The following is a 22558-nucleotide window of genomic DNA, read 5'->3' on the forward strand; positions in this document are numbered from 1 at the left end:
GTTAGAATTGCTAAGGAACACATCAAAGTTGTTTTTAATGTAGAAAGAAAGTAAGAATATGTCGCTGTATTCCATAAGAACATCAACTTTTAAACCTCTCATTTCAGTCTGGTGATGCAAAGAAAGAAGCCAGAGATATTACAGCAGGTGTATCACTTCATCTCTGTTGTGCTCTTCTCTGGAGCAGAAGTTATATTAAGTTTAACTGTATGGCTACTCTAGCAATTTTAAGATAAGTGCGTAGAAAAAATATACAGAAGACTTCAGATGTCTTCAAGAACTTATGTCATTAGCACTGTAAACATCAACCTTCACACACCCAAACTCTTGCAAGTATGATAAATCTACGTTACCAAAATAGTGCACTCTTGAATGAAGTTTCAATTTGGATTAGAGTAACAGTGACAAAAGAGCCAAAATTTGCAACAAACCCAAATCTCAGTTCTTGGTCAAAGTTAGTTACACCACAGGAGTCAAAGTAAGTTAAAAACACACCTTTCCTGTAGCATGAGAAACAAGTACTCTAGGAGGTGGGGGGGAGAGTGAGAGAGATAGAGCCTTCCTATCATCTTCTTCTGAAGCTTCTCCTGGACTGTTTCAGCCTTTCATCGACCTTCGGGCACGGTCCTGTGAGATACGAAACAGCCACGAGTGTTAGGGCTGCAGCATCAAACTTCTCTTGGCAGTGGTTTGTTTGCAGAGTCTGAGAAGGTTAAATAAGCCCTGCCACGTTCACTAGCCTTTCAGGACTCCTCATCCACAGTTCCTTATAAAATTGTGTGTTCCCTGGATTTATGTGTATATAACACTATTCTTTACGACTGAAAGACCTAAGCACACACTCCTTCAGGTCTCCCTTGCCTTCTAATATTTCTACATCAGCAGCTAGAGTCCCTACCAATCTCCAGCTACACAAAATGTACTTCTTTCATGCTGGCACTAAGGCATTTCATTCCATTTTCAAAAGCATTTTTAGGAATGAGTCTGAGGCAAACAAATTTTCACAAGTATTAAGCAGTTTCTGGTTTTGAAAATCTTACCACATCATTTAGAGGGCCAGTCTATAAGCTCCAAGGCAAATTTTCAGTACTGAGACAACAGAGGAGACACACACTCCTTTTAATACTACTAGAATTTGGTCATTTAAGCAGCCACATACAATTTGAAATGCAGTCCTTGGAATTTTTACTCTATCCCCCCAGGCACTCTTTAAACAAAGGGTGCCTACATTTGCTGTACAGGTCTTTACACAGAAGTTAGGAAAAACGTCTTACAGTAAAAGCCACAGAAAGAAGAAAAACACCAGTTTAAATGATGAGCCACAGCTGGGGATCAAAGGGCCAGCTTTTTCACCAGAAGGTAATCCCTCTTCCACTCCTTGTATTATTTATCAAACTAATTACTGGATTTACTATAACAGAAAAGCACTGTTTCTCCACTTTTGGCTCTGTTTGCCTCTATGTTTCAAGTAATTTAGCAAGAGTTGGTCTAAGTAAGAAAGATGTTAAGGGCTACTACAACACCGACTGCCTCTTTTCTTTTTGCCTCTCCCCTGCCCCATAGCCTACACCAAGTTTTGCTCTCTCCATTACTCGTAACTTAGCTACACTATATTTAAACAGTCACAGTCCTTAGAACAGGATGCTTATCTCCTTTCAACTGCTCCAGTCTAAAAGCGATCACAGTCCTCAGCCTTTGTGAACTTTACAACTTGTTGGATTTTTCTTGAGATGTGTCTATTCTTAAAAGCCAAACCCATGGAAAAATAACTGAAACCAAATGCCATGCGATCAGGGCCAACCATAACAGACGAGAGCCCTAAAATAACAGGAGAGATACTGCGGTAATGCCTGACCTTCTGAACTGCACATATGGGTTGAAGCAAAACAGCCCATATTCACGTCTTAAATGGTGCATACTAATAGTTTATTTGTAATGCAGAAGAACCCAGCTTTCAGAGCCCTGATTTTAAAGCTTCAAGGACTTGCTTTAGATGCCAGAAATGACTTCACTTTTGGAATAAGCTTAAACAAGGTCACAGTTGAACTTTATTAGCTTATATGGTCAAAATCAGTTCAGCAGGCAGTTTCAATGGCTGCAAACATTCCCTCTTTCCCCTATCATGTTTCCACCTCAAAAAGGAAGGTGCTCTGGCAGATTTTCTGTTCTAAACTTCTTTGAAATGTGGAGTTATTTCCACTGGCCTGAAACTAGCATTTCAAAAACTTTTATGTAAAGTATACAGGCAACACAACTCCGACAAGAAGTTTCTTATAGAGATGTTACCAGCCTGTTCAGATGTGCACCCAGCCCTTACCTGAAGTCATCAATTACACTCAGATCATCCCTGCAGAAACTGAGCGTGTGTAATGCCGGTAACCTAAAATGCAGATTATGTTGCTGCTGAATAAGATGACCAGAGCCCTTCGTACATATCCATGCATAGACCAGAATGTCACCAGGATACTTCACAGAATCACAGAATAGTAGGGGTTGGAAGGGACCTCTGTGGGTCATCTAGTCCAACCCCCCTGCCAAAGCAGGGTCACCTACAGCAGGCTGCACAGGACCGCGTCCAGGTGGGTCTTGAATATCTCCAGAGAAGGAGACTCCACAACCTCCCTGGGCAGCCTGTTCCAGTGCTCCGTCACCCTCAGAGGGAAGAAGTTCCTCCTCATGTTCAGACGGAACTTCCTGTGCCTCAGTTTGTGCCCATTGCCCCTTGTCCTGTCACTGGGCACCACTGAAAAGAGCTTGGCCCCATCCTCCTGACACCCACCCTTGAGATATTTATAAGCATTTATTAGGTCCCCTCGCAGCCTTCTCTTCTTCAGGCTGAACAAGCCCAGTTCCCTCAACCTCTCCTCGTAGGGGAGATGCTCCAGTCCCCTCACCATCCTTGTAGCCCTCCGCTGGACTCTCTCCAGTAGCTCTTCATCTTTCTTGAACTGGGGAGCCCAGAAATGGACACAGTACTCCAGAGATACTTACTGACAAGAAGTAGTCATCTTTGTGAAGATAGATAAAGAAGCCATGATACATCAATAAACAGTAACTCCAGGCACCATAGCAATGGCAGTGTGGGGATAAGGGCCACAACTACCCAAGGCTGGACATGAGCGGGCAATGTGCGCTGGCAGCCCAGAGGGCCAACCGTGTCCTGGGCTGCATCAAGAGAAGCGTGGCCAGCAGGTCGAGAGAGGTGATTCTGCCCCTCTACTCTGCTCTGGTGAGACCTCACCTGGAGTACTGCGTTCAGCTCTGGAGCCCTCAGCACAAGAAGGACATGGAACTGTTGGAGCGGGTCCAAAGGAGGGCTACAAAAATGATCCGAGGGCTGGAGCACCTCTCCTATGAGGACAGGCTGAGAGAGTTGGGCTTGTTCAGCCTGGAGAAGAGAAGGCTGCAGGGAGACCTGATCACAGCTTTTCAGTACTTAAAGGGAGCCTATAGGAAAGATGGGGACAATCTGTTTAGTAGAGACAGCAGTGACAGGACGAGGGGTAATGGTTTTAAACTAAAACAGGGTAGGTTTAGGCTGGATATAAGGAAGAAATTCTTTACAATGAGGGTGGTGAAATACTGGAACGGGTTGCCCAGAGAGGTAGTGGAGGCCCTATCCCTGGAAACATTCAAGACCAGGTTGGACAGGGCTCTGAGCAACCTGATCTAGTTAGTGGTGTCCCTGCTCGCTGCGGGGGGGTTGGACTAGATGACCTCTAGGGGTCCCTTCCAACCCAAAACTTTCTATGATTCTATGAATTTACACGTAGAGTCCATCAGGATGTTCAGGAGCTGTTACTGTTCTGAACTGAGTTAAATCTCTGTACAAACTACAAGTGTAAATGCTACCTTCTATCCAACCTCAGTGTTCAAGATGGACAGAGACACAAAACCAAACCGCAGATATGTCACCTACACCCCAAAGAAAGCATATGCAGGTTTGCTCAGGAATTAATAGAGGTGTTTCCTGGGAAATATTTTTAACAGGATGTGCAACTGTAACACCATGAAAGGAAAAAGCATGGGGAAAAAGGACAGATGCATCAAAGAAGATGACATCTAGAAGTCTTGGCAGTGTGAATAAAAGGGAAGACCCTGCTTTGGCAGGGGGGTTGGACTAGATGACCCACAGAAGTCCCTTCCAAACCCTACCATTCTGTGATTCTGCGAAAAATATTGAGAAAGTTGCTGGGTCTGGTGCTAGCTGTATGAGGGTGATAGCTGAAAGCAAGGAAACCTTTCCTTATTATTCTTATCTGTTTTCAGAGAAACTGAGTGTCCTACTTTCTTTGTAAATGAACAGGGTTATTTTAGAGACTCCTCAATCCACAGCTATGCTTTCTTCCCTGCAGGAAAAACTTCTAACATCCTCGGCCTTTCAGACAGGCACACAGTCGGAAGAGCAAACTTTGTTGCCAACTAACATCGCTTTTACTACCTACAACCTTTATGCTACACACCTACACTGAAATCCCGACCCCATTCTAGTCAAAAGTCCTGCTGCTGGCAGCAACACAGACAAGATTGCTCTGCTTGATAAGTAGTTATTTGAAATAAAGAGTTTTGACAATAAAGATGAGATGTGGCAGCCAGACCATAGAGGAAAGAAGAACAGTAAAATGTCTCTTAATGCATAAAGAATTCAAGAATAAAAATGGAAGCACTTGTTGTACACAGCTAGGGCAGAGTGGCCAGAGGATGAACTGTTATAACAGTTGATTTTGGCACAGGATCCTACTTCACTGTACTACTTCCTTCAGGTGAACTCCCGCCAGAAATACTGCTGGGCAGAATCCAAGCTTTCATCTGACCAGAATCACTGAGCACAAGCAGACACCGTTCAAACTGAACTGTAGAGAAGGGGTTAAAATATAAATGACTATTTGCTACAGGCCTCAGAAAACAGGATTACTATAAAGACATACCTTCTTTATAGGACCTTATTTCAAATCCATGGAAGTCAGTAAACTGGATGCTTCTAACTGTTAATAGAGATACTTCTGTGTTTTGTTTTGGGGTTTTAGATTCATGCGTCCAGAACACTAATTTCTTTCTTCTCTGTTGGTTACAACCTCAAGAGAGAAGATGAACATGCAGAGCTAACAGTGGCTAACACAAGAAAGCGCAGGACTGACAGCAGGCTAATTCTAGATGATGACAGTACCAACATACTGTTCCACCATCTTGCACTGTATCTTCAGCTGGCAGCGTTCATCATGCTTTGAGTGTAACATTGCAGAATGCTATTTTGCAGAAACGTGACTCTGCAGAGGGAAAAAAGAGCAGCTGCTGCAATGTCTTTCTTCTAAATTCAGCAATTATAATGGAAAGTCCAATTATTTAATGTTATCAGGAGAGAAATACTTCAGCTCTGACATCTGCCCAGTCCTACGACATGAAGGATGATCCTGATCTTTCCAAAAACATCTCCTCATCTGCCTCCTCTCCTATGCCATCAAACCACTGAGCTATTCTCAAACACTTGTACAAACAGGAAGAGGAAACCGAACTGATACTAACATCCTCATCTTCAAAAGTGAGGTAGCTCCCTTGTGCTGTATCACTTGCTGCCTTTTGAGTCCTAATGAAGTACAAAACATAACAACAGACAAATGTTCTGCGTAACCTTAACATTCAAGTCTAATTTATAGCTTACTTCAAAGTAGCTCAAGCAAAGAGGTTTTACTCCAGAACTTTGAATTTTTATCTACATAAGATTTGAAAAGGTGTAATTTCTGATTTCAGCAAAACATTTCAGTTCTTCTGTATACTGTGCCCTCTTTCTAAAAATAATCTTAGTTTCCTGCTTAAAGATCTGTCTTCAGTCACAGAAAGGATGATTTTAAAAATTTTTCCTCTATTCATCTGATACTTTCAAAAGGGCAAGAGGGCAACAAATAATAGTGCCACTCTTCATAATAATTTTGATTATACCAGTATCCTATGAACTAAAAATTAACAATAATGCAGATCAGAGTCCTACAATGTACCCTATTAACAAACAAAACATGCTACCTTTATACATGTCCAGGATGGGACGTCACTAAACAAGATGGTTCAGGGAAGGAAAGACAACTCAGGTTTAGCCTGGTCAAGAAACACTTACTGAAATTGGCCAGTTATGCTTTTTCCTAAGAGATACAGCACTCCTCAGAGTAGAAACATATGATATTGTGTCAACATTTGGCTGCATTAACTGCATTTCAAGACAGCTCTGTGATTACAGAAACTGTCCTGGAATAATATTGGCTCATACGTACAACAGTGTATCTCAGTCCTCTCCTTTCACAGCTGGCTTTCTCTTGCCCTACTATGCGATTATGGCAATTGGTAGAATTGTCTGGCTGTTCAGACCCAAAACACCTGGAATGAGGCTTTTTTCCATATAGGGTCTTAATTAGTTTTTCAGGAAGGGGCCCAAGTGGCAACCTGCAATGCAGAACTGCAATGAAAGAGCCCATTGCGGAGCATCTGGCTCCCCTAAAATGCAAAATGTCAGAACAGAGTCCTGCAGTCTCTTACATGAATCTCTCTTTTGCTGAGGTACTTGGATCTCAGAAATCACACACGTTAATTCTTCCTACAGATGTCGAATACAAAGATGTGTTGGCAGCATAGATATCAAAGACAAAAATCCTTCCTTTGACTCTGACAATTCATCTTTTTAGTAATAGCATCTTCTTTTATGGATTTTTCTACCTGTTCATGGCAACAGCTGGAAAACAAAGTGAGAAGAAATGCACACAGCAAGCCACAAGAAATGCCGAGGGCTGATAAAGTCCCAAGAGATTGGGGAGCACAATAAAGGGCTGCATGTTTGTAGCTTCCTCTTGCTTGTTCTACCAAGTAGACAAGAATCCAAAGAACATTTTCAGAAGTTTCCATTAACCTGCGTTTTCTGAGCTTCACAACTATTGAGCTCTTCCAGGAAGCTACAACCTCCAGCTACAGCAGCAGAGGATGCTGCATAGCATTGGCTAACCCTAAAATGCTGAGTGGCACAACAGCCTTCTGCCCTCTGTTACCCGAATGTGTGTGCCAGAGGTTAGACACCTAACTCCACAGCTCGGTTCTCATTCTTCAGATAGTGAGCATCCTTCTAAGTGATGCCAATGCAAGGTGAGGATTTACATCTTTAAAAACAGGATGAACAATTAATGCCTGTGTTAACATGTTCAAGTTTTTACAAGTTGGAGCCTGAATATTTGTAATCTAATCACAATTTTAAAAATTTAGATATGGAGTTTGACATTTTCTCTTCATCACATGACTATAATACATAGAATATAAGTTCTTGTATGTCACATGTATATCATATATGTGACACGCTTTGGAAAATACAGCCAGATCCTTTGCCAGATATTGAACTGCTCTCCTCAGCTGCTTTTAATTTTTGGAACTTCTTTAAGATGTGCAGAATAGCTCTTTTGTAAACACTCTAGCCAGTCATAAATATTCAGCATTATAAAGAACAGTGAGGTCACATTCTTGCTTTCCATAAGTTTACTCTTTCCACAACATTATACGAAATATTTTGTGAAAACCAAGCATCCAACAAACTAATTAAATATTAACTCTTTGTCTGCTTTTGTTAGATTAAAACACCCAGACAGAGATTTACGCAAGCGATGAAAGGAAACTTGTGCAATGTTGAAGAGTCGCCTGCCTAGTCTGAAGAAGTCTGGAAAAATTTTGTTGAAAGCACATATGCCAATACTAAAGTTTATATGTAATGTCTCTGAGAAGCATGCTACCTTTCTGAATAAATCAAAATGAAACCCATAACTGTATTAGTTACATATGTAGTAAAGACCATGTCAAACTAGTTCATACCTCATGACTGACTGTAAATTAATTGTAGCACCCCTCCCTTATACTACTTTGGTGACACAAGCAGAAAAGCTAAGTCTTCACATTCCCTTACCTTCCTGTACCTGCCTGTGCTACCAAGACTTAGTTGGAGGAGGAGAAGTAAGAGATAAAGAAAATACGATTAGGAGGTTAAGAAGTCAACTCTACAAGAGAAGGCCTGGAAGGCACACAGTGTGCTGTGTCCTAAAGAGAGAACATTTGCTTTTCAAAGCGGTTGAGGAGAATGAGCTTCCCACAACAACAAGAGAACCTAGAGATCCATTAGGGTCTAGAGTTCAACTAGATGAAAGAAAAATCCCACTCATTTCTATCAGCACTTATATCTAAACAGAATATATTGAAAATGTCTTTAGAGTCAAACTCCTTACCATTTGCCTAATGCACGGATTAACTGATATTTTCTTTGAATTATCTGCTTTGCAATCTTGTTATTATTTAAATCAATCTGAACAATTACATATTATAAAAAACTAAAGATAATGGGAGCAGTAATATCAATTTTCCACTGGGTTAAGAACTGGACAAACGTTGCAAACATTTTATTGACACGAGAATTGTTTGGTTTGACAGAATTATTTTCAGATTCAGAAAGTATCCATTCCTTCTTAAAAATAAAAATTAGTGCCATATGGCATATGGTGTAATCATAGTCTCATCACACAGCAGGTAATGAGGAATGCACATTCTAGATACTAAAAATCCAGAGAAGACCCTCAATTGTGTGGGAACTTTTTTGTGCTAACAAGTCCGTTCCCAAAAAATCCAATAATTCAGTTATGTTTCAGGTATTTTTTTCAAGACTCAGTTTACCAAGAATGATACCTTGTCCAGGATATTACAGAGCACCAAGACATCTAGTGAGTGAAAAATATACTGCAAGTAAAATTACTTGACATTATGTAACCTAAACAGTGTAGGGTTTAATTATTAGGTATAGGAAGTCTAAGGGAGCACTGCTAGAGGAGTATCATTACTATATGATTTTTTTTACCGTACACTTATAATTGTTAAAGTTCCCAGGAAAAGAAATGAGTGGAAAGATGCTCCATCAAAACTCACCTCTGTGGGATCTCTGACACCCGACTGCGTTCATATATTGCATTCCCTCTCAGCAATGGAAGGGAAAACTCAAAACTAGGAAAGGCGTACCTCCACTCGTGCTTTTGCAACCACCATTATCCACTTCCCCTAAACTGACTGAGGGAAATCCTTTAATCTCTGTCTTTGGATGTTTTTTAAAGTTGTATTCCACAATTTTTGTTATCATGGGGGATTTTAGCATTGTAATGCTCGGTCTTTCATCAGGTTCTTGCTTTCACAAAGGCATAGTACCATAAGAACTCAGAGAAATAATGTTTACTGGTTTTGCTGACAGTGCAGTTTTGGCATTAAGTCCTACACATTAAACAGATACCTGGCATATTTATCACTATAGAGAAGATTTATTTAAATTCAAATTCAGAAACTGTAATGAAGCACATGGTACAGAAGGCCTGAACCCTCCTTTCTTTTTAAAGGAAAAACAAATTTTCCACAACTGGATTGACATAAAGAAGTGTGACAAAAACCTGGAATTACTTAATTCCTGAATCAATAAAAGGATCAAGCTAATTATTTTCCCCATGGGCCTGGCAAACACCGTTCAAGTAATCTACCATCATCAGCTTCAAATACATCAGATCTGCTTCTGGGGGCTCATCAATAAAGAGCAAGCAAATTAGTTCAGCGAGAGGAACCCCTGTCATTCTGCCAGGAAATCATGTATGGAAGAATGCATAGGAAAGATGTAATGCCAACACATGAATCACATTTGAGAAACAGAACGTACTCTTTCAAATTGAAGTTGAAATTATCAAATAATAAAAAAAAACCTCAATGTATTGTAACAGGTTCACTATAAATTGCAAGGGTTGGTAATGATGAAAAATGTTCAAATTCCTTGAAACTGGACATTAGGTCAGATTCTCTGATTTATGTAATTTTCTTTATCAATTCCTTTTTTTTTAAATTTAATCTAAGCAAATTCTTATTCACCTTTATACTCAATAAATAGCATATAGTGGATATACATAGCGTCTACATTTGTATAGCTATGTATCTTCCAGAAAGAAAAATATTCTTTAAAAAAGGTGCAGTAGGACAGGAATTTTTTTCATTTTTTCCTTCAAGAACTTGAGAGGGGAAAAAAGAAGTATTTTCCAACCACACTAGTACAATCCCTGTTACATTTGACTCTGTTAGTAGGGCAGGGAAAGGCTTAGTGGGAATTTGTTTGTCAGAACCACTTGAAAACAGACCCCTCAATCTTTACTCCTACATTTCATGCAGCGGTCGGCTGAGATGGAGACAGACCTTGTATTACCCGTTGGCTGGCCTTTTTGCTGGGTCAGACATCCTTGACCTACTAAACTGCTTAGGTTTTAATTGCTTAGCTTAATTGCTTACATTTGACCTGGTATTTTCAGATTTTCTTGGTATGTGAACTTTGCTTTTTGTGACGTTGTGAGAAATTTTTGGATTGAAAAAAAAGGGAATCCCATAAATCCTGAGTTCGGGCTGACTTCAGTTATCTATGAGATCTTCTTCTTCACATTGATTAGGATTCTGACATTAGTTATGGTTACATATCAAATTACTTTTGACACATCTCTTGTATCACAATCGAGCCAGAGGCTCCTAAACCAGGGTTTCTCAGAAATTCCCAATCATTTCACTAGTTGCAGCATATCTGGATTTTTAAAAAGTGTTTGCACAGCTGCTGGAAAGCACCAGAAATGGATAGTTGGGTAATCTAGAAGGACTGGTGAACACCAGTCCTAGTGACAGTGAACACAAAATTAAGGGTTATATACTGGATGTTTTACTACTGCTGTCAAAGATTTCTTTTTAAAAGTAGGTTAATTAGGTTTCATAAAAACCCTTCTGTTTTTTCACTTCTCACAATTTTCAATACTGCAATATCATTACTACACTGTGTGCTGAGAATTTATGCACATCATCAGCTAACAACCATGCAAGCTTCAGAAGTCTCATGTAGGTTTCTTCACAAAAATCATCTTCCAGACTCATCTTACAGACAATATGCAGGGTGTTCAATTTTACAGAGTAAATAGGACTATTATTTTTCGCTTTTCTTTGTCATGTTGCTCTCTTGCAACATTTAATGGTGCTAGGTACCAGATGCACAACCCATACTCTTCGTTTCTTTGTGATACATTTGGGTCCTGCTCAAAGTGGTGCTGGAAACTCTGTAAGGACTAAGGATACACAGCCTGCTAGTGACTCTTCTGTCCTACCAGAAAACTACGTAACATTTATAGAGTTTAATCTGCCCTTCTCAAAGACCATTGCTGCATCCTGAGCTTGGCAATACCTATTCATTGATATAAAAGAACATTGTGGGAGTAGTTTACGAGGTAGGTGTCTAAAGGTGAGATGAAACTGAACCCAAGTGACTTTCGCTTCTCCTTTGTCTCCAATTATTTGAGATAAATTTTAGGAAAGGTATATCTGATTTAAACTGATAAGCAATTTCTCAAAATTAACCCACTTTGAGGCATATCAAGTTGATCACCTACAGAAAAAAATAGCACTTAAGACCACCCTTGAAAGTACACAGCACTGCGACCAATTCCTGATGTTGCAAACCAAGTTGCATTTGAAATCCATGACACAGACTTTCATCCCTCCCCTCCCTTCTCCAGCAACAGGAAGAACTTGTCTTTCCAAAAAGCTGATTCTGAACTATGCCTCGGGCTGCAGTGACTCAAGGTTTCATGTGGGATTGGTTGAGCAGTTGTTTCTTTTTTGCCTTGTGGTTTTTGTTTTTTCTTCCCTAAAAAACTACCAAAGGGATTTCAGGTGAACTTAAAGTGTAGAAAAGTTACCATGTTTTATAAACGGTAAAAGAGAGGAAAACTTTTACTAAATAATAACTGCTCTGTACATCGTACTTCTTTATGCACTACTGGACATTACAATTGGTTAGAATTTCCCTTATTGCCAAAGGGGTTTTTTTCTTTGTTTTTGTTTTTTTTTGAAAGAGCAAGCACTTCTGGCTTATAATGTTAATTCCAGACATTCTTTGAGCTTGGTTTATGCTCTAGCAGTAAACTTTTATTATATTTTTTAGCTTTTAAAAAAATTCATATTGCCAAAGTGCAGTTAGTTGCCTAGCAGAGCATGCCTTTAACTCATACTCAAGAACAACAATGTGGCAGCAAAGACAGAAACAAAATTAAAACAAAGTCGTGGAAAACATGTAGTGATCTTGTTTCTAGATAATATTTAATTGCGTCTGAGACAGTGCCTCTTACAGCAATGGATAATCAGTGTAGTTAAAGTAATACTGTACATTCTAGCCATAACAAAAAAAGCCAGACAACTGAAAGTCTCCCTTATCGCTCGGCCATTCAATGTAACCGAGGCTCCTGGCAATCGAAAGTGCTAATCTATGAAAGCTAGTAGCTTTCAGAAGTGCTCTAACTTTGGCAGAGAGAAGCTACTTAGCTTGTCCTAGATCTAACAAAGTCATATATATAACTCGGGAGTTTTAAAAGAAGTTCTCTGATTGCATCGCCAGACAGCATTCTTTACCCACTATGTATTGCCTCAATGTTCAATAAAGAGTACACTGTGTAATTCTACAATCTATACACAGCTAGACAAGAATTATTTTTTGAGATCATGATTCAAAAGCTTATGATTATTCATTTCACTTTCCTTTTGTATTAAGAAACCGAAGTCAACACTAAAACTTTGCCAAATGTTTTTCATATATATAAAAATACACATATTATATATATTAAGACGCCAAGAGAAGTACATTTAAAATCTTTATGCAAATAAAAATATAATTTCATACATGTTTCTACACTTGAAAAAGTCCCAAGATAAAACAGAACAAAAATTCTTCATAGTATTAGAAGGAAGAGGAAAACAAACCAACCCCTGGATACACTTTGTAGATTGTATCATTAACTTGTGAGGTGTGTCTTTTGTTTACCAGTGATTTGGTCTAGAAAGTCTAGACTGCAAACTCTTTTCATATAGGACTTAAACACAACTTATGATTGAATACGTGCAAAATTAAAAGGAAAAAGTAGTACAGCATTGCAATACTTGTATTACAAATACAGGCAAAATGCTAATTAGTCCTATTTCTCTTCTTAGCTAGCCTCTCTACTGACCACACAGGGAAACAAAAGTTGCAGTACACAAATATGAGTCACCATCCATGCATTTATATCCTGCCAACCAGCTCTGTGCAGCAAAACCTTAACTGTAACTTAGATGCTAAGGGACACAATTGTAAAAATAATTAGGGTTTTAGCATAGGTAGAACTACATTTTCCCACCTCATTCACATTCAACCCCAAGCATTCAACCTCAACCACATTCAAACCCAAGCTAAAACTGTCCTTATCAAGATCAAAAGCTTTAAATATTCTCCATTCAACATTAAACTTTTGACATAAACGAATTTTTATTTGTTTTATCAATAAAACATAAGATCATTAAGAGATTTTTCACAAAACTTCTGTAAAAAAAATCAAAATACTTTATTTCCCAACAGTCAACACTTACCAGTGATTTCCATTCATTTCTCCCATGGGTATTCAGGTGAGTGACCTAGTGGCAAAATGAGAGTATATTACCTGGAGATGTTTAATCCCTTCGGCTGGAAGTATTTTACTTTGTATATCTAAGTAAAAGTTCATGGGTCATAGCCTGAAACTCACATATCTTATTTTCTAGGCTAGTGGCTCTGGAATCATTATTACTTGTAAGTTATTCTATAAAAAGCACAGCATTTACAACAGCTATGTCTGAGGAAGGTCCAACTCTGTAAATTTATTGGCAAGGACAGTAAATTAATGATAAATCACCGTTCAAAACTCTGAACTAGGCACGAAGTGGATTGATATTTTCAGTGACTATACAAAACATTTGAACTGCTTTACAAGAAGATTATGCTGTAAAAGTATCAAAGGCTTAAGGGTAAGTTGGAAGGTGCAATGCCACTTTTCAATAGTTTTAAAAGGCATAATGTTGAAGCTTAGTTGCCTTACTCCCGTTTAAGCATTTTAATCCTGAAATATTATACCTCTGAAGCAGTCTTAGAAGAACCCTAACAATTTTATGTATGAGCAAACACCCAGACCACCTGAAATAACAAAAAAGCAGGGAATTTTTCTCAAAGCTTTGTTTGTGTTGGAATCTCGTGAAACACGACCAGCACATCCACTACATTCAGGAGATTACATAAAATCTTACCAATTTTCAAAACTGTTCCGCTTAACCAATATGGACGTGAAAATAGTTCCATGGTCAGCATTGAAGTATGGACTTTATAAATTGTTCAATAACAACTTTGGCCTAAAAAACAAGAAGTAAAAAATAAAAGAGAAGAAAAAAAACCATCAGCAGCACCTGGATCCTAGATTTTTTTCAAATTATAGTTCCTATAACTTTTTGTTTACTAGCAGATTAAACCAGTATGAGAACACTTTCCTTGCTAAATTCATTTGGGTCATATTACCCTGCACCAAGCATCTTGGTACAATTTAACAGGCTTACCCTCCCATTTTCCTTCCTGAGGAGTACAAGAATTTGGGTATGAAACAGTACCAAGTCTGGAAAGCCATTTGAGGTTGAAGTACGCACAAGGAAACTAGGAAGTCTCATACAGTTTATGTCAGCTGCAATAGCCTGGAACATTATAAACAAGTGCTAGCCAGAAGCTTTAACGTTCAACCCTGTATCAACGCAGCAGCTTTGGCACTTAGCTTAACAAATACCACACTGTCTAGAGTCTACTGATGAGGGTACTTCAAACTGCTGTCATTCACACTTGGCTTGGGATGGTTTTGATACACCTCTGACAAACTGTGCGTAGGGTGGCATAAAAAGAAGTGCTGGATGAGCACAGCAACTCACTTGTTCCAGTTCAACATTGTGTACATTTCTACGTCATGTGAAATAAATAATGCGACACAGGTACCATACTCCGCCATTCACAGCTGCAGCCTCAGCTGCCATCTGCCTTTCATCTTTCTCTCCTGCATCCCTGGCAGTTATATCTGGTATGGAAATTGTTTTTGCAGACTTCACATGTCCTCATATACATTTGTCATTGCCTAACTCAACATGTTGTGAGCTGTGCTCAACCAGAACAGACAGACTAATAAATAGAGAGAGAAATCACTTCTGAACAGTGGAAACAGAACCATTGGTGTTAGCCCTTTAAACTAGTGCACTGACTTAGCAAGAACAACACAGGAATTCCTGAAACCCATGCTCTATAACTCGATCACACTTCTGTCAGCGAAGGCTGAAGTGTGGATTTATATCGGTAGCTTTGAAGGGCTCTTTGAACTCAGGCATACCACAGTCATCTTGCTTTCCTCCTGGGTAATGATAAATATTCTGCATAGCTTTCAGTAACGATTATTTAAAGATGGATGCACATGTGTCAATGTAAAGGAGAAACTGAAGAGCTTTCTTCTTACCCTGACCAATATCTTAACAAAAAGGACTTACACATTATGGATTTCACACCTGTACAAGCATATATGGTGGCATTGTATAATAAAACATGTAGGATTTTTTGGTTTTAATCAGACTCAAGTTATGGGGAAAACATTCTAGCATCTATTAACATCTTGGCGTTGCTGGATTACTTATTAACAACTTGTTGCCTTATCCCAAAAACGCAACCTGGCATTGTTTAAACAAATAACCTGTGAAAGTCAAAGACCCATCTTTCACGGAACCTATACACCAAAGCACCTATTATATTTATCTAGCTGGGTTAGCCATTTATCATTGTTTAGCACTAATAATACTGAAATCATTTCAGTATGTCTTCACCAAAAGAAACCAAAGTCTGAGTCCTTTGTTACAATATCATGATCATTAACATAATTGAATCCACCCTTGCATCTGGCCACAGCACAGTTCAATAGGTTTTGAGATTAAGAGCTTCAAGCATCTCACTTTTCAAATCGCCCACCCTGACAATTTTCTCTAAATTCAAATTTGCCTGTGAATTAAATATTTGCAGTCCCTGCTTGAGTCACCATGTTATACCAAGCAAACATTTAAGTCCATATAGAAAGAAAAAATCTTCACATTTTGCAAAAATTTACTCTCACTTAACTACAGTTTTAGAGAATTGTCTAACAGGTCATCATAGAATGAGTTACACATGTGAAAACACGGAGATAACATTATATATGAAATGGAGGCTATGCTAACTGAATAGGCTTTAGGTCCTGGGCCTCAAATCCAGGAAAGCATGACCACTTTAGTCCTGCTTTATCAATGATCTCCCTAACACATTTCGAGTTAATCAAGTGTTCATATGCTCTACTAGATCAGGGTGCTCAGATTTCCTTTCCTGAGTTTAAACATAGCTCCTGACATTGTCCAGGGGACAGCAGTCTGGAACACTCACCTTTTGACCACAGCAAAAAAGTGTGAAATCTTCCATATTTACTCACAAAAATCTCCCAGTGAAAATTATATCAGAATTACTGACTGATCTTCAATCTTGTTTTCAAAATCATAGATGAAGAAATTAATTTTACAATTAAACATTACACTGGCAGGGACATTATTAGAATCTGATGCAATTATTGGGTTCAGATGAAGCCTTGGCTCCACACCAGGACCAGTAACAAAACTTCCAACAGTGAAGTTGCATTATGCTACATTAACCAGACTACTTCCTAAGCATGGAAGGCTGCCTACAATAATAGTGACCTCTTACTCATCATATGCCCTTCTATGACTTCTTTTGATCCACTTTACTGCTTGTAGACTTTCAACCCTGAAACATCTGTGGGACGATCCACTGTCAATTACTGGAAAGCCATGCTACTCTACGGAGCACCTACACAGTAATTGTCAAAACCCATAAAAGCTCATAGGAGATGTAATCCTTCATAGCCAGGTTGAATGGGGCACTCTATTTATGACTGACAGATAGAGAGGAGGAAAGGTTGTGAATCCTAGAAGGATGCAGCAGCCAGGATTTTGAAGTGGTCTACGAATTCTCACAAGAGTTGCTGCAAAAAACAAGGGGATGAAAATAAGATGAGGTTGAGTCTCATTATTTTAACAGCATAGACATGAAGATGCAAGACCTTGGATTGTTTCTAGTAAGTAATTCGAGATTCTGCACCTTGATCTACTGTGAAATTTCATGAGCAGAGAAATCCAGGAGAGAACTTACTAAGAGATTACAGAATGCTGCTTAAGCTACAATAAAGTGTTGAGGTTTTATCTTTCTAATGTCTGAGAAAAAATTGTATAAATTAATTATTTGCCACAACAACATGAAATTATAGCTTTCTGTAGCATACAATCTTAAATTATGCTACAATGCCAGACCATTTTATTGTGCGGTTGACATCCAGTTGGAAAAAATCCAAACAATATTTCTCTTCTTTGCTCAGCAAAAACGTTATATTGATTGAATCGAAGCCAATACGTACACTCATAAGCTATCTTGCTTTAACCTTATTTGTAATTTAGTTAGGACAGAACTACATTTACAATGCTATAGATCAGCTACAGCAAGGGCCTCATCTTAAAGCTGCTATTTTAGGGGTTGTAAGTCCACTTAAAGCTGGCTGTCTCCAAATGAAACGTTGTTCTGACTCTGAAGACAGGATAAACCATTCCACAGAAAATTTGGTCAAGGAAAAATGACACTATCTTTGGTTGGGAGAAAAAAAGAACAATGGTTTTAGATACTTATTAATATTTCCTAAAATCTCTAAACGACAGTTCCAGTACGTACTCAGTTTGATTATTCTGGCTGAGGCATCTGAAAGAAAACTACTAGTCTTTGACATCTACTGCTACATTCCCATTCCTGAACAAAATACACATTTAGAATTTATTTAGCCCTTCACTCTGGGTGTAGACATGCAATCCTGAAGGACAAATGTATTTGGGTTAGCATAGGAACCCCTGTTAAATTGCCATTTGCCACTGCTCAAGCCAACAGAAATCTTGCCAACGATGTGTTTCAGCAGAACCGAATCACAGATTCTTTCATACTCTGTTAATACAATGCTATCAATGCCTATCTTCATACGATAGGCCATTTTATGTCACTACAAGCACATAAATGCTAAAACAAAGTCGTAAATATAGACTCAGGTAATTACGTTGACACACCTTACTGGTAGCCATGTGCTATTTCAGAAAAACTATTAGAGAAAATACTTACATGACAGCATATGGCTCTTCAACTAAATCAGAGTCCCAAGAAACCTCTGTAAGCTAATCCAAAATTAATTATTTACACATTACAGTAAAATGTTCTCCCTTCATTTAAACACTAATGAGCTGCTGGTAGCTTACACAACTGTCAAACTTCCGACTCTCATAAGACATCTCCACATGACAAGGTCAGCTGGAGAGATTAACAACTAATCCATTAATTCATACCAATCCATCGTGGAGGTCCTTACAGAAAAAGCTGGGCACAGAGTTCTACATCCTGAAGATAATGTCCAAACTTCTTCTGTGAAGCCCATGTTCTCCTGCTTCACAGAAACACAGCTTGACACTGCATATTTTATGGAGTCCAGACTTCTCCTAAGTGGGTATACTACAATCAATATCAAATAAAGACACAGGAGAGAACAGTGCATGAACCACTAAATTATTTTCTGCCTTTACAACAAAACCCAATCTGCAGTGAACCAAAAGCTTTACATACATCAGAATATGGAAATAACCTATAAACAGCGTTAAAGAGAACATTCTAGTAAGTCATGGCAGTGGCCTTGCTAGGAGTTTTTATTGTCTTTCATGAGATCTGTGTTAGGTGTCTTTATTTACGTGTTGGAATAAATAGGAAAATAAACACAGCATTAAAACCTAACAGTTTTTACTCTGTATGCCCTATGACTAACGTTAGACTGCAGAACTCAGGTACTCTTAACAGACATTCATTAACTAATATAATGATAACCCATGTTGTATATTACATATTCATAAATGTTTGGCACTTGATTTACACCCTGTTGCAGAAGCAATGAGAACAGATCCATGAGGGACACCATGGAGCCTAGATCTCTTACTGACGGAAGTGAAATGCATCAGATCAGCTTGTGCACCCACCGTATGTGATAAACTGATGAATATACTCACAGACTCATACTAGTTTTTGTCTGTTTTATCGGCTTAAATGACACATCTTCAAGTACTAATAGGCTTCCACTTGTATTGAAATCTGTAGTACGCAGCTGTCCCTAATTTAGTTATTTTTAGCTACTGCTATAATAAAGTGATAGAATTGAGTTAAAGAAGATTCATACATTGCTCTTTAAAGTATATTTATTTTTCTTTCTTACAAAGGATAGTTTTATGTTCATGACTTTACAGTGTAAAACGAAATATTAAACTTGATTGCATAATGTCCTTTGCACTGCTTTAACACCAGGTGAACGTGAAGTACTTTGTGAAAGTCTAAATATGTGAGACTTCACACTAATTCATATCATAAGTTACTGATAAACACAAACCAAATAATCTATTAACATTAACTACTGTAAGAGGTTGCAATCTCGCTAGCATTTGGCATTATCTAGAAAGAACCTTTGCTGCATGCATCACCTTTCTGGGTGACTGAGGTGAGGCTGAACGGGCTGTGGTTCTCTGGATCCACCTTCTTGCCCTTGCTTGAAGATAGGATTGATGTTTGCTTTCTTCCAGTCCTCAGGAACCTCCCCTGATCACCACAACCTCTCAAAGATAATTGAGAGTTCCCTTACAATGCTATTTGCCACCTCCCTCAGCATTCACAAGTGCACCCTATCAGATCCTATAGTGTATGTCCAGTTTGTTTAGATCTTCCCTAAACTGATCCTCCTCCACCAAGGTTGTCTTCCTTGCTCCAGATATTCCCACTGGACTCTGGGATCTGTGATTGCTGAGGTCAATCAGCAGATTACCAGAAAGAAAAAAAAAAAGACATTAAGAAGGCATTGAGTATCTCGGCCTTTTCCGTGTCCATTGGCACCAAGCCCCCGCTCCATGTGGCAGTGGACCCACATTTCTCCTAACTTCTCTTTTGTTGATGATACACCTACAGAAGATCTTCTTGTTGCCCTTCACAACCCTTGCTAGTTTCAACTCCAAACAGGTTTTTGCCTTCCTAATCTCACCCCTGCACACTTAGACAGTGTTTCTATATTCCACCGAAGTCACCTGTTCCTGCTGCCCATTCTTGTACGCTTCCTTTTTGTATTTAATTTTAGTCAGGGGTTCCTTGTTCATCTATGCAGGCTTTCTGCCACTCCTGCTTGACTTTCTGCTCATTGGGATGGACCATACTTGAGCTTGGAGAAAGCAATCCTTGAAAATCACCAGCTCTCCTAGACCCCTCTTCTCTCCATGACCATATTCCATGGGATTTTTCCAAGCAAGTCCCTGAACAGGACAAAACCTGCTCTCCTGAAGTTCAGGGTTGTAATCCTCCTCTCAGGATCCTGACCTCCACCATCCCATGGTCATTGCAGGCAAAGCGGCCCCCAACCTTCATGCCCCTGACCAGTTCTCCCTTTTTTGTGCATATCAGCTCCAGCAAAGCGCCTCCTCTTGTCAGCTCCTCTACCAGGTGTGTAGGAAGTTCAGGAAGTTACCAATGCTGTCCAGAAACTCCCTTGACTGCTCGCGCCTTGCCGTGTTGCCCTTCCAGCAGAGTTCAGGGTGGTTCAAGTCTCCCTATGAGACCAGGGCCTGCAAGAATAACGCTTCTTCCAACTGCCTGAAAGATGTCACACACTTCTTTCTCATCAGGCAGTCTGTAGCAGACGCCCACCACAACACTGCCCACCTTGGTCTCCCTTTTCAATCTTAACTTCTTAGGTCTCAGCTGGCTAAGCATCGGTCCTTGGGCAAAACTTAATGCATCCCTCCTGCTCTCTCCCCTCCTCACTGACCCAGCCTGTGCTTCCTAAAGAGCCTGTATCCATCCACTGCAGCAGTCCAGCGATGTCAGCTATCCCGCTACATCTCCGCGATCCCAATGATATCACAGCCCTGCAACTGCACACAGGCCTTGAATTCCTTTCGCATTAAGTCAAGAATTGTTTTAAAGTCCGTTATAATTAGCGTATTTACAATAACCCAGCAATACTGTTGCTCAAAAGACTAATCACATACACAAAAGAACTCCTTCAACAACAAAAGAGGAGGAAAGAAAGAAACAATCCAGTGTGTTTTATTGGTATTCAGGTACAGTCCCATTACAATTGGCTAAATATAACTTTTTTTTTTTTTTTTTTTTTTTTACTAAAATGCAACATATAAAAAAACATACTAAAAAGCTGCTCGGTCAGTTAGCTGTAAATACAAAACCTATTCACAAAAAATTAAAAAAAAAAAGCAGCCTGTTTTGGACATATAACTACAGATAACTTCACACTTACAGCCCAGTTCACTCAAGCTCGTAAGAATAGTTTTGTTTTGTGTACTATGACTGCTTTCTACACAAGGATCCAATACAAAGATTGTTCTTTGGCTTATAAATTACCACAGGTGAAGACGTATGTGACTGACAAGATACAGGTCTCTTACTCTTCTGCACGGTAAGAACACTGTCTCCCTGTGGAGGAGGCACATGCACAGGTTTCCAAGGAATGGGGTTACAATATGCTGGAGCTGGATACAGATTTCCATCAGCACACCCTGAAACATGTAGAAAACACACATCACTAAAAAGGACTACACTAAATGCAAGCAGTTATAATAAACATCTGGACTAACAAAGACACAACAGCGCCTTCAGAGGAAGACAGCATAGGCACATCACATAATTTAAATGACTCAAAGTAAGAAATCTTCCACCTTTTTCTTTTTTACAAATTACTGGCATATTCTTCATCTCTATTTAAAATAATAAGCAGGTTGAATGCTGTGTAACATTCAGAATGTTCAGTCCTTTGTATACTTAAAAGCTGTAAATGTCTACAAATTGGCTACTTTCATTATTTCAAAGAATTTACACATAAAACTTCCTGTCAGTACACATGCAAAGCTCACATATTTTTCCACCTTTGCTTAACTGTTACACTAATTATTGACCTATACATTAATTGCCTGCAACTAATAACTTAGGGCCCATAAAGCAATATCAGAAAACCTAAAACGCAACAGAAAGAACATGTCGCCCTATCAGTCATTTGTCTGTAGTGAAATTTCAGTGCATACATCATGTGGATGGGTAAAACAAAGTCTGTAATATATTCTATTGCATGAACATAACTGAGTAGAAAAATATTTTTCAAAAATAACTTAAAACAAGTGATTGCAGCTGTGGGGAAGTAATGAAGGTCCAAAACAAAACATGAAGGCAAAGTGTGTCACCACCTATGCACAGATGTAAGCAAAAGAGCAAAGGTTGTTCACCTGCTTTATATATTTTCTTAAACATTCAGAGCCTGGAATTTGGGTCCTAAAACATTTTCTGTTGCGAATTCAAATAATAACAATGATTTTAATTCTGTGAAAAAATAAAGACAAAAGTATCTATAAATTTTTAAAAAAAATTTTATTAAGCACTCAAACGTAAAACGCAATACTATTTCTTACTGCTCTTCTGCTTTTGTACCATTTGGGATGACAAAAACCACAAAAATACAGTGAGACTCACAAAACA

General features: G+C 38.9%; 1 protein-coding gene across 2 annotated transcripts in view; it reads right to left on the minus strand.

Moving 5' to 3' along the window:
* Nucleotides 1-589: 589 nt before the first annotated feature.
* Nucleotides 590-22558, minus strand: part of CCDC34 (coiled-coil domain containing 34) — a 43588-nt gene continuing 21619 nt past the window's right edge. Inside the window, exons 6-9 of one of the 2 annotated variants that reach the window (XR_012764600.1) lie at nt 21478-21588; nt 14152-14253; nt 13462-13506; nt 590-627 (exon numbers count right to left, since the gene is read on the minus strand). Coding sequence is in view for 1 of the 2 variants with exons in the window: in XM_075427048.1 (XP_075283163.1) it covers nt 21374-21588 (215 nt within the window). In the remaining variant the exon portion in view is untranslated. Of the gene's footprint in view, nt 628-13461; nt 13507-14151; nt 14254-21089; nt 21589-22558 lie in introns of those variants that run through there. The other variant, XM_075427048.1, reaches the window with a different exon arrangement.

Source organism: Opisthocomus hoazin, chromosome 7 (genome assembly GCF_030867145.1).
Source record: "Opisthocomus hoazin isolate bOpiHoa1 chromosome 7, bOpiHoa1.hap1, whole genome shotgun sequence".
Taxonomy (NCBI): domain Eukaryota; kingdom Metazoa; phylum Chordata; class Aves; order Opisthocomiformes; family Opisthocomidae; genus Opisthocomus; species Opisthocomus hoazin.